At 40.0% G+C, this 12,002-nt stretch overlaps 3 protein-coding genes across 3 annotated transcripts in view; 2 read left to right on the top strand and 1 right to left on the bottom strand.

Moving 5' to 3' along the window:
- Window positions 1-4,841, top strand: part of cpamd8 (C3 and PZP like alpha-2-macroglobulin domain containing 8) — a 39,732-nt gene extending 34,891 nt beyond the window's left edge. The window contains exons 42-44 of the mRNA XM_044043902.1: window positions 271-345; window positions 3,159-3,360; window positions 3,669-4,841. Coding sequence (XP_043899837.1) covers window positions 271-345; window positions 3,159-3,360; window position 3,669 — 278 coding nt within the window. The 3' untranslated portion in view covers window positions 3,670-4,841. The remainder of the gene's footprint in view (window positions 1-270; window positions 346-3,158; window positions 3,361-3,668) is intronic.
- A 1,895-nt stretch (window positions 4,842-6,736) lies between these two features.
- Window positions 6,737-9,055, top strand: odf3l2b (outer dense fiber of sperm tails 3-like 2b). Its single transcript, XM_044043903.1, has 5 exons — window positions 6,737-6,867; window positions 6,944-6,999; window positions 7,711-7,821; window positions 8,123-8,236; window positions 8,502-9,055. The coding sequence occupies exons 2-5, from the start codon at window positions 6,960-6,962 to the stop codon at window positions 8,987-8,989; spliced, it is 753 nt and encodes a 250-aa protein (XP_043899838.1). The 5' UTR covers window positions 6,737-6,867; window positions 6,944-6,959; the 3' UTR covers window positions 8,990-9,055.
- On the bottom strand, window positions 9,041-11,291 carry cks2 (CDC28 protein kinase regulatory subunit 2). The gene is made up of 3 exons (XM_044043904.1): window positions 11,080-11,291; window positions 10,528-10,655; window positions 9,041-9,580 (listed from the first exon to the last, which is right to left on the bottom strand). Exons 1-3 carry the CDS (start codon window positions 11,136-11,138, stop codon window positions 9,537-9,539), a joined length of 231 nt encoding a protein of 76 aa, XP_043899839.1. The 5' UTR covers window positions 11,139-11,291; the 3' UTR covers window positions 9,041-9,536.
- Window positions 11,292-12,002: the final 711 nt, after the last annotated feature.

Here is a 12,002-nt window from a genome sequence, read left to right as displayed (position 1 = left end):
AGCCTTCATGTTGTGGAGCAGATTGGGAAAAGACATAGACAAAACTTTGGTAGTTAAAGACCTCAGTTTGTGCCATGCTGTGTAGATCATCAAAAGAATCATACGTCTGCCTTGTTTGTTTGTGTACAGTTAAGGGGGGGTGGGGCAATCCTGCCACCACTTCCCCCATTTTGAAAAAGAAAAAATTAAAAACCACTGAGGATTTTAATGCAAACTAAGTGGGGTGGATAACGCTTGTTTGTCATTAAACTTGTGTGTCTGTCTTTCCAGTGGAGACCATGGTAGAGGACAGACAACCAACAGCAAACCAGGAAACTGAGCAGCCCTCAGTGCCTGTACACACAGGTAACTTCATCTTCCACCACACTATAAATAGCTTTGAACGACCTCCCATCTCCTCAATGCACTCTTCGGCCTGCTGAGCCCAAAAGTGCCAAACAACAAAAACCAAGTGGCTTTTACTTTATCATCATCATCACCATCATTGTTGACCTTTTGTCATTTTGTGTCTGCGTTCAATGAGAGTTTCTGTGTCGAAATGTTGGCATGTGCTAAATATGATAGCATTTTATAGTGAGTGTGTCCTTTTTTGTGTGGGATTTTAATCTAAAAGGGTGGGAAGGAGAAATTGTGGAAAAAAGAGATAAAGTGATGTCTCCAGATAGAATATCTTCATTATAATTGGACATTCAAAAAAAAGAAAGAACGAAAGAACATGATTAAGCCATTAATGGCATGAGGAAAATAGAGATGTACAGTACAGTGCAAACATCATTCATGACAGACATACAGTCTGTCATGTTCTGTGATCATTGACATTTGGATTGTAATGATGTGATTGGAAATTGGTCTCATACAATAGCAGACTTTAAATCAGTTAAAGTCATACAACATGAGGATGTCATACTCAAGCATGTCTTGAATAAATCTGGCATAATTGACCTTTTTCACATTAGATATTTTCTTGCATACCTTTTGTTACTAATAACATTAGTAACATTATTGTGCTATTGTTCAGGTGTAAGGGTAGGTCACACTAAATACTTTTCTATCTGTAGAAGCAGTTCTTTCCTGGAAATGTTATTTTAAATCTACATACATGTGTTCCCATCAAGTGGTACAGTAATAATAGCACTGTATGGTGGCCTAAGATAGGGCTGGTAGGTGAGAAACCCCCCCACATCACATCTACGGGCTCTGTGATTAATAGGTGGATAGGCTTCACACTGCAGACCTGATTGTTGCTGTGCCATGAGCTTAGAACCGTCGTCACTTCCAGAGAGGCTGCCAGAGAATTCCTGAGAGGATGTTTGGCTGCATGTGGAGGGAGGATGTAGCTGTGTTACATTTGGCAATAAAAACATTAGGAGGCCCTGCAGTCAATCACCGGTTGCACAAGTGTGTTTGCTGCACATTTGTATATGTGTATTTGTATAGACTAAGTGTGTGTGTGTGTGTGTGTGTGTGTGTGTGTGTGTGTGTGTGAGTACGTACTTGTTATTGCTACCTCTCAATGACCTTTTCTGGCATAAACACTGACCTTGTCAGCGCCAGTAACCCTCATGGAGACCTTTGACAAAGACACTGAGGAACTGGTAAAGTGCATAGGTTAAGGTTAGTGTGTGTGTGTATATATATATATATATATATATATATATATATATATATATACATACATACATAAGTAGATATAGATATATATATATATACATAAGTAGATATATATATATATATGTTGTTAGGTATAACACTTTGTTTAGGCTGAAAATCACGGAGGGTTTTCATATTGTAGGAGAGAGTGTCAGTATCATTGTATTTGTGTGTGTGTGTGTGTGTGTGCGTACATATGCATTTGAGTACATAACAGCAAAACTGTGTGTGTATATGGCTCGCGTGGGCTGTGTGGACCAATTGTCAAGCAAAACTATCTTTGTGAGGACATTTTGACCTTGTGAGGTCAACACAACTTTAATGGGCTTTTAGAGAGAGAGAGAGAGAGAGAGTTTCCCAGCCTCCAGCTCAAAGAGAGAGAGAGACATTGAACAACTAAGGCTTCAAACACACGTACCACAGGAATACTGTGATATACTCAAACACACGTACATATATATGTTTGATATAATATGCACACACATGTGTATAAACATACAAATATGCCCACAGACTCAAACACACTCTCTCCTACAATATGAGAGCTGTAAAAACACTGTCATTGTAAACCCTTAGAATGTTGACAACACGCTCACTGAGTGCACTGCGAGTGTAATAGGTGAAAGTGGGTTGTGCCAAGGAACTGACGATTTCCACTGCAACAGGGAGGAAGCGCTGGTATTAGCTTCCATGTGCAGACTTGTCTTATTGGTGAACCAGAGGATACAGTATGACACACACACACACACACACACACACAGGCTTCATTTTCAGCTGCTCGTGTTCTGTGTCTGGTCATGTTAAATTCAGATGTGGCAGGACTCCGTGCTAATGGTTTATTATGGGTTTAACAACCGTTAAATACATGCATATCTTAAATGATAGTTTATTGAAAAACTTTTTTCCATGCAAATAAAGTCATTTTGAAGTAACTTGTACTGCATTTTAAGTATGGAAGGACCCCTACTGTCACTGGCAGGGTATTGCTGCTGAAGACCTTACATTTAAGTTGCATGTCCACATGACACCTAACATTTAAATCTTTAGCAGCTACAAACTTGGGATGCTTACTGAAAATGCAATAAAACCTCAAATCTGATTTAGATTTAGAAATTGATGCCTGTAACTCACTCAGAATAAGGTTTTATTCTTATTGTTGCAGCTTTGCAGGTGGATTGTTCATCCATTGTTGCTGTAAACAAGACATGAGCTGCTCCACAGGTCATGGTTGTTGTTGTTGTTGTTGTGTGATTCTCCTCTTCATGATGCGCCAAACATTTTCAATATGGAACAGATCTGGACTGCAGACAGGCCGGTCAAGCAAACACAGTCTATGCTCTGTCTATGAAGCCATGCCGGTGTAACTCGTGCAGAATGAGGCCTGTCTTTGTCCTACTGAAACAAAGCGTGTTACTTTCAGTTTTTATTACATTTTAAGAAAGCAACTCCTCTGGAAAAGGCTTTTGTACATCACTGCATGTCTTCATTGTCATGACTGATCTCTCCAGGTGAAGAGGACCAGGGCTCCATGGCGGAAGTGTCCTACTACTCCTATGAATACGACCCAGATTCTGATCCTTTCCCTGCTGATGCAGACGGAGGGGACCGCTTTGACCTTCATGAAGGTGGAGGGGATGTACAGCAGAAAGTGCTCTTGCCGGCAGATACCCAGCTTCCCGCACTGGACACAAAAAACACCCCTGAACGATGGTATGAGCCCCGTCATCATTGTTTGTGATTGCTTTTCTGTGCTACTGGATTTCTAGCCTCGTTCCACTGTATCATGTATTTTTTTAAGACTGGGGCCCAGGTCTATCAGATAATGTGTGAATATTTATTTGTCTGCTTGTGTTAACTGGTCTGAGGTTCAGTCTCTCTTTCCAGAGCACTTAGGTTTGCAGTAGACTCACTTAAAAGCATTTAAAAATGATATTTGATCCTTGGTTTCCTAAGGTTTTCACTGTGTCTGATGTCCTCTTTTACTAAATGCTCGTTTTGTTCCCCTTTGTCGTCCACAGAAACCTTCACAGAGTGAAGCATTACCCATCTCCAAATTGTACATTATTTGTGAATATGCTAGTGAATGGAAAGAGAAGAGGGACTCTGGAGTTGCTCAGCCTGAAAGGAGGAGAGATGGTGGGGTCTGGGGAGTGACAGAGTGTGGCTGTGTGCGAGAATGTGTGTGTTGTTAGGTGTGAGATTGTTTTGAATGGTAGAGCAGATGCATTTATATACTGTGTGTGTGTGTGTGTGTGTGTGTGTGTCTGTGCTTGGGTGTGAGTGTGAGTGTGTCCTCCAGACTTTTATTTTTCTTCTACAGACTCCTGGTCACCAATAGGCACCATAGCATCCTCTTGTTATTCACTGTACTGCCTTTATAATCACTAGAAGAAATAATCAAGTATTTATATTTGTAATTACACCTGACTTAAAGCAAAATATTTTGTTATATTTTCTATCTGTGGTATTTATTTGTAGCTAGAAGTCATATTATTATTATTTTATATTTCATTGTCATTGTCTGCCATACACTCGACATTTTGCCCTCGTTATTTTTGTTTGTTTAAACAACAGGATACCTTTTGTGCTATCAAAGGCTTTTTTTATTCATAGCAAGCTTTAACCCAATTATTGAAATGTTTGATGATATTCTGGTGCTGGTATCCTGCTGGAAGAAGACATATGCAAACCATATGCTTTACAGAAACATAAGCTGAAAATGTTTTTCATTTTTGAGATTTTTGGGGCGTTTTTGCCTTTTATTACACAGCACATCAGAAATTGACAGGAAACATGCGGAGTGAGAGGGGGACAGAGCTGCAGCAAAGACTCAAACTAATGGAATTTACAGTTTCAAGACAAGAGATGTGTCTTTTCACCAGTGGTGCACCAGCTGACATGTCATGAAACTATTGTATCAAGACATGGACATCACTTACTCTCAAGTAGTCACCTTTTCACCTTACCTACCTTGAGATTTGATTGTACAGTTCATAAGCTATTGTGTATTTTTCTTTTTCTTTTTTTGTCGTTACATTTTTTGGATTTGTGAAGCAATCAACTTACAAAACAAAAATCAAGAATGAAGTTATAAATTTGTGTAAATGTACCAAATTTGATTCAACAAAGCCCAAATTCGTGTCAAATATTGTGCTTTCTAAAACAAACAAGAATAAAGTTTGTAAACAAGGCAGGGTTGTAGTTTTGTGGACAAAACTTCCTACGTTTAAAGCTGCTGTGCGTAACTTGTTTTTGTTTGTGATTCTGACTCTGTTCGGTCTTGGTAAACAAAAACAATGTGACATCATACATATACTGCGTCCTTTATCTGAAAATGGGCAGACCTGACTGTGGGAGTGTTGTGTGGTGTGTGCGTATACAGCGGCGAGAAGCATTTACCCATTAAACGGCTGAACGGCCCTGTTCTTTTGTGCAGAAGAATTCACTTTTTGTGTTTTCAGTCACACTTTAACCTGTTTTGTTGTTGCCTTTAACTGTCTCGACATGAAACAAATCCTATCCTGTGTGCAGTGTCGCAGGAATGTCACATAGGCTTAATCAGCATTGTGTGAACTAATCTGAAAATGTTTTGAATGTGAAAAAAAAAAAAGGAAGCATTTGTTTGTATTATAAAGTTATGCACTGGAGTTTTAGGTCCTTTTCTCAGGCTTAATAAATATCTCAACTCACTTTTTGGAGCATAGCATCTGGGCTAAAGCGGCTCCACTGCAGCGCTTTATCAATCTTGTGTTGCTCCATTTCATTTGAAAGGCTAGTTAAGTCTGGAGATGATTTCCTGCCAGCAGTGACACAGCTCTGCTGCTTCAGAAGGCCTTTTGCTTTGATAACTGACTCCCTGACCTCTGGCAAGCTGCTGCGATGGAGACAGAAAGCAGAATGCACATGTGTGTTTCAGTTCCTGCACACTGTACACATGCCAAAGCTTGGATGTGCATATTTTCGTTTGTGTTTGTGTTTGTGCTCACACCAGATTTTGGGTTACCAAAGCAGCAGCAGCAGCAGCAGCTTTGAGAGAGTTGGAGCCTGTTAAAGTTTAATGTTTGTTTTGTTGTCTGCCCTCTCAGTTACTGTGGCCTCTGGCAGCTCAGGCCTTTAAACAAGTCCTTCAAATCCCAACTACAAATTATCTCTGGGATTAGCAGAGATCAAAGAGGGCTAAACTATAACTGCATCGGGGTAATCGGTTTGACCCTACGTCAAAGATGAGAAACCAGAGGGTGGAGAGTTTAATTTCCAGCAGTGTAGTCCAGCTGTATGTTGTCAATTTATGACTAGAACATTTGGGGCCTGCTGTAACTGCTCCAGGTGTGCTGCACTGCATCTGACCCCACATCTGTGTTAGGGCTTTATCTCTGCAGTCGTGTGTCTGGTGGAAGAAAATATGCATACGCACAATACACAATGCATCGCTTCCCCTGGAGAGATCAGGTTAGGAGGGAACATAGACGCAAGGCAGTCCTCTTCATGCAGGGAAATATACACTATATGATTTTCCCACATTGTTTGTTGATAAATAGATTGAGAAAAGCTTGATCCTCAGTATGATGTATGTTCCAGTCTAACTTTGTAGCTGTGTCATGACAATAACCCAGCAGTGCAGGGGACCTGGCTGCAGCAGAGTATCCACAGCAGTCTCCCCGGCAACTGCATGCCTGGCTGAAGAGTGATATTGGGTCTCCACACTGTGATGAGCAGAAAGAGTGAAAAGAGAAAGGGGGGAGAGGGGGATTGTGGTTTCATGGTTTGCAGGGGGAGCTAGCATTACATGAGAGTGAATCGGAGTGATGACATTGTTCCTAAGCCGCCGAGTGAACCTATACATCTGCCACTGTGGAGGAAGGGCCATTCACCTGTCTGAGCCACCGCTGATGGAGCAACGGGAGAAAAGCACAAACGGGCAGAATGATAGAACCCTATCCAGTGCTGAGTCGGCTCTTCTGTTGGCACTTTGATATGAATTATAGGTCTCGGGTTTCCTGATTGTTCCAGAGGAAATTAGAGATTGATTCTGGATCATTCTGGGGTCTGAGTTTCAGAATTAGTCCAGGCATAGGGAATGCTGGATCCCAGATAAACAAAACTCTTTTATACATATACTGTATATATTTGAAGGCCGAGCACAAACGTTGACATGGATTAATCTGTTAAATGTTTGAATTTCCAGCCTTAGGTTGGGCTGAAAGGGAATTACACGTGGTAAGTTACAAACATGATATATCTTAAAGTATTTGTCTTCTTTTGATTAAGGTGTGTGCATTTCTCACCATTTAAGGGCATCTGCAAAGTCAATGGAGAAAAAATATCCAGCAATCGCAGGAAGAGAAAAAGGTAACTATTGAGGAAGAATGAAGGATGTAATTATGGGAAAAATATATAAACACTAATTGTGTGAACTCATGTGTATGAGCCGTGGTGTTGGTGGTTTATTTGTTACGTCGTCATTTTTAAAGAGGAACACTGACCCCAACAGAGTGGAGGATTTGTCAGTGTGCAGACTTGCCAGGACTCGCTCTGTTCAGTAGAAAAATGCTCCCACCTGTTCAGCTCTGTGTGCTCAACATTTCAATGCTGATGTCATTTTTCTCCCTGTGTGATGATGTTGTGTTGCTGCTGCCACCTGCAGCACTACTCTGCTCTGGTAGCCGTATATGTCTGACTTTGTTGAGAATAGCAGACCAAATCATATTCAGTCTTTTAGTTTATTGCTGCAGGGCTGATTGGCTGACAGGTGTCTCTGAGAGCAGAATGATAATGACGCTACACATGCTTTAATAAATCAAATTACTATTATTTAAATTTAGGTAAATGTGAAAGTGAAGACAAATATTACTGTACTACACTATTACTATACTATAACAAGTATTCCACATAACCATATTCTATTCAGGCAGATGAAGCTGCAGTTGCATAATTTAAAGAAGCATTTCTTAATGAAATTCTTCCCAACTGCTGTGTAATTATCGTACTGCTAGTAAAAATAATGGCACATCTTGTATGTGAAATGTCCTCTGCACATTTGTGTCATATCTTCTTTTCTAGGGCCAGGTCCTGGTCGCTATGGGCTTCCTCCAACCATTGGATTTAATGGCCATGACTTCACCAAACCAACAAGCCCTGCCTACTCTTTCCACAGCAGAATGAGTGACAACCGTGAGCCACTTTCTCTTATTATGTTTTGAAATAAATAGTTTGTTATTGTCTTACTCAAAAGTTCAGTGATTACCATTTATAAAACAACCATGAAGTATTGCATGAATATAGAATGCAGAGGCTTTGTCAGTGCAAATTGGTCTTGTCAATTTAGAACCACTAGGGGGAGACAATGTTTCATTTGTTATTTTTTTTACATTATATAATGGGAACCTTGCCAGCCTTATTTGAGGCACAGCAACTCAAACAGAGACAAGAGACAGTATATCAAACTTATAATAAATGTCTACATTCCTTACAGTGTATGGTGTTAACTGCAGTCCAGGGCCTCAGTATTATGTTGATGCAAAAATCACTCGCTTTGGAAAGGATGGCACTCCTGCATACTCCATGTTGAGCAGAATAAAAGAAAAGAGTAAGTGCTACTATTCCATTGGAAGTAAATATTTCCTGTTGGTGCATATTTTTCTTGAGATCCATTTAAATATAATTTGAAAGTGCAGCCTAACTTATACATCTTTTTTACTTAAACCAAACCCTTTACGCCGATATACAGCAAAAACAGAACACTTGTTTTTGACAGTTGTCAGCTGCTGTAACTTAAACTCAACCCCACGTGTGCTCTGCCATATGGTGCCAGTTTGTTGCTTTGTATTATTCAACTGTATTCTCTTCACTAGAGGAGTTATTCCAAACACCTGGACCTGGTGCATACAGTCCTGAGAAAGCCCCACCATGCAACCTTCAGCGCAGACCCCCATCCTACACAATGGGTTCCCGCACTCAATACCGCAGCATGGACTCAGTACCCGCTCCTAACAAGTATTCTCTTCCGCCACTCATGGGCCCTCAAGTCCCACACAAGCCGGCCAGTGCAAGCTACACAATATCAGGTAGTTACAGCACAGGTGGACCATCTGTGGATTTAGCAAAGACACCTGGGCCTTGCAGGTACAACACTACTGACCCAGGAGTGTATTTGCGCCGACAGCCAGCATTTTCCATGCTGGGACGACACAGCTTACCCAAAGATGCCACCAAGAAACCTGGTCCTGGAACTTACAATCCAGAGAAAGTAACTGTTCACAAAGCCCGGGCCCCGGCTTTCTCTCTGGGCATCAGACACTCCGAATTTGTCACCCCACTAGTTGTCAATGTTTCTGACTAAAGTATCACATTCAGTAAATGATAGAAACATAACAATGCAATGACAGGAAAATATAAAAGAAAGCATTTTATTTTGTTCATCCGGCAACAAAGCACTTGCAGAATCAATCATGACAATAATATTTATAATACCTAGAAATAATATATATATGTACATAACATAAGAATAAAGAACATAAACATGTTCAAACACAGAAACCCCTTCAAGGAAAAATGACCTTAAGAAAAACATAAAATCCTATGCCTGTTTGACTCAGTAAATAATCATGAAAGAATGGTGGAAATCAAAAGACATTCAAAAACATTTAAGTGTACAATTGACAGGCAACTCTTCACCATATTAATTTTAAGGTTAACATTCACAGTGGAATCAAGATATTTGCCTCTCATTACCTCTAAAAAATTGAGGGACTTTGAAAGAACAAGAAAAGCACAATACAACTAAGGTTTCTACACAATTACATTACAACAAATGTAGAGATGTATGAGGGAATGAAGTATGGTCCAAAGACGAAACAAAGCGGGCAAAGATGATAACAGGTTTCCATTTATTCCTTTGGGAGAGGCCTTCTGAAAAGCAGTATGTGTGGCTCTAGAGTGAAAAACAAAGAATAATCATATCAGTATCATCTACAGTACAGCATCTACAACATACAGTGGATAAATTGACAAACACACAGCCGTGCTTCAAGTAGTGCAATGACTTAATAACACTAATTATCAACACAATGAGAAAAGCTCAATACACATCAATAAAAATGTTTGTGTAATGTGTCGACACTTTGTGATATAGTTCTCTAACGTTTCGCCCCCTTGTTTTCTGCCCTTAAATATATTTGAAATGACAATTAACTGGTTTCCTCCAAGGTCACCCAGGAGCAAAAATCCAACTATATGGCATTTATTATGATAATTACTAACTGAAGTGTTTTATCATGTTAATTTTTTTCAGCTATCTTTGGTTAGTTCAAAATTTAAACAGTTTACTGACACATGCTAGCAGCCGCTATTGGTTCTGTTGTGGTATTTGTCTTGTTAAGCTAAATGCTCACACTTTGAACTTTGAAAATGGTCTGACTGACTAAGTACAGATTAATTAAGTCATACTTTAGAGCTACACAATTAACAGCGAAAGAAAGTGTAAGAACCAGTTGGAAAAACACAAAGATTAGGGATGAGCATTGGTATCAGTCAAAATCCCTGAATCAGATATTAATCAATATTTGTTACACAATTGAGAGAATTATGTCTTTGAAGTGACTCAGTACAAATGTGTTTACAGCTTCATAGTTCATTAATGGTCTAAAAATGTATCTGCATCAGACACAAAAATCTGGTATTGTCTCATCCCTAATGGAGATAAAAACAACCTTATGATGACATTATGCTGTGCTGCCATCATAAGCCTCCTACTACTGATGTTGAAATAAAGTAACGATTGCAGCTATTCATGTGTGCGTTACACGTACGTGTGCTCCTGAGGCTTGTTTTTGGACCAAGTGAGAACAAGATGTGCATCTATCCTTCACGCCCACTCACCTGGTTTGTGGATCATGTAGTGTATCCAGCCCTGGCTTTGTTGCACTCCCAGTCCCCTCCACTCATCTTCTGTCATCAGGTGGGACGAAGGCACCAGTTTCGACAGCTGCTTCGGAAGCACGACATGCCTGCGTAAAGACACGTAACACACCTGTAAGCAATCACGCAATTACGGCAGACAAAAAAATGCTTCGTTTCACTAGAGGCCGGTAAAGTAGCAACAGGACATTTGTAAGTATATGAATACACAATGCCCAGTTCACAACGGTAAAAAACGCAATTAATGTTTTCTTATTATTATTTTGTTCACATTCGGGCTTCAACCCAAAGCAAACCGATTATAACATTTAAAACACGTCCCCGCTAGCATAATATCAACAAATAGCTAATACGTTAAGTAAAACATATACAATAATACCATACATTTTGCTAAATTATACACACCAGGCAGAAGTTAGCATTGCGTGTTTACGTTATGTTGAGCGACGCAGTTAGCATAGCTAATTTCAACGATCAATGCCTGTTAGCCAAAACGGCAGCCAATAAACAGACCTGTACTCGAAGAGCTCGTCGTTGTACTTGTCAGAATAGTGAATCTGTTTTTTTGACATCTTCGGTTGACGATATCGCTAAGGCCCAAGAGGCTATACCGATGTTTGCGAGTGGCAAGAGGCGATTGTAGCGCACTGCTTCTCAGTACTTCAGGTCGTAATAAGCTGCTAGTGCTGCTGTCATCTGCCGCTGTTTTCTCCAACCACCACGATTCAAACCCCAACGGTTCCCCGCCTTCCGCGGATTGGTCTGCCCAGGGACCCGCCCTTCTACAAAGATCGTCTATGTTGGAAAAAAAAAGAGTCAGTTACTCGGTTACGAAACGAGACACAAACAGGAAACATTGCTTGTCACTGTTGACACTGTTTTTAGGCGATAATAATAATAATAATAATAATAAAACACACCCATATTTCAGCTATTGTGAAAACATTTGGATGTGTGCCATGTAGTAGTTGCTGGTGTTCAAACACAATAATCGAGCGGTATAGAACGTCTCCGGGCTTATCATTCGCTAGAACTTTTCTGACAACGTAAAAACGGACTCAGTGAGAGCTCTTCATCTGTGTACCTGCCCTTGACGTCGAAGTTATGCTGCTCAAAATGTGTTTCTAACAAACAGTGGATCGTTCACTGAACTGCTCCCGGTACATTGCACTATACACGGAAAGAAATCAGATATTTTTAGAAAGTTACTCAATTATTGTACAAATGTTGCATTTGTAGCAATGTTTACAGTTCCATTGTGTAACAAATAGAGCCATGGTTCTCAAAATGTGGTATGTGTAGCACCAGTGGTGCGCAAGCTTTCTACTCTATATACCAGGAGCTGAAGAATTTTGAGTCTGTAAATGGAAACAAATAAACTCAAATAAATAAATAAATTAATTAAAGTAATAATAATTAGAGTCACCTGATCTCTT

The sequence above is a fragment of the Solea senegalensis genome, linkage group LG14 (genome assembly GCF_019176455.1).
Source record: "Solea senegalensis isolate Sse05_10M linkage group LG14, IFAPA_SoseM_1, whole genome shotgun sequence".
Taxonomy (NCBI): domain Eukaryota; kingdom Metazoa; phylum Chordata; class Actinopteri; order Pleuronectiformes; family Soleidae; genus Solea; species Solea senegalensis.
This window is presented reverse-complemented; position numbering and strand designations above follow the sequence as displayed.

Coding starts and splice junctions, on each gene's coding strand:
- odf3l2b (XM_044043903.1), top strand. CDS start 6,960: ATGGAGAAAAAATATCCAGCAATCGCAGGAAGAGAAAAAG. Junction 7,000..7,710: donor AATCGCAGGAAGAGAAAAAG/GTAACTATTGAG, acceptor CTTCTTTTCTAG/GGCCAGGTCCTGGTCGCTAT. Junction 8,237..8,501: donor GAGCAGAATAAAAGAAAAGA/GTAAGTGCTACT, acceptor TCTCTTCACTAG/AGGAGTTATTCCAAACACCT.
- cks2 (XM_044043904.1), bottom strand. CDS start 11,138: ATGTCAAAAAAACAGATTCACTATTCTGACAAGTACAACGACGAGCTC. Junction 10,656..11,079: donor GACGAGCTCTTCGAGTACAG/GTCTGTTTATTG, acceptor GTCTTTACGCAG/GCATGTCGTGCTTCCGAAGC. Junction 9,581..10,527: donor CTACATGATCCACAAACCAG/GTGAGTGGGCGT, acceptor TTTTCACTCTAG/AGCCACACATACTGCTTTTC.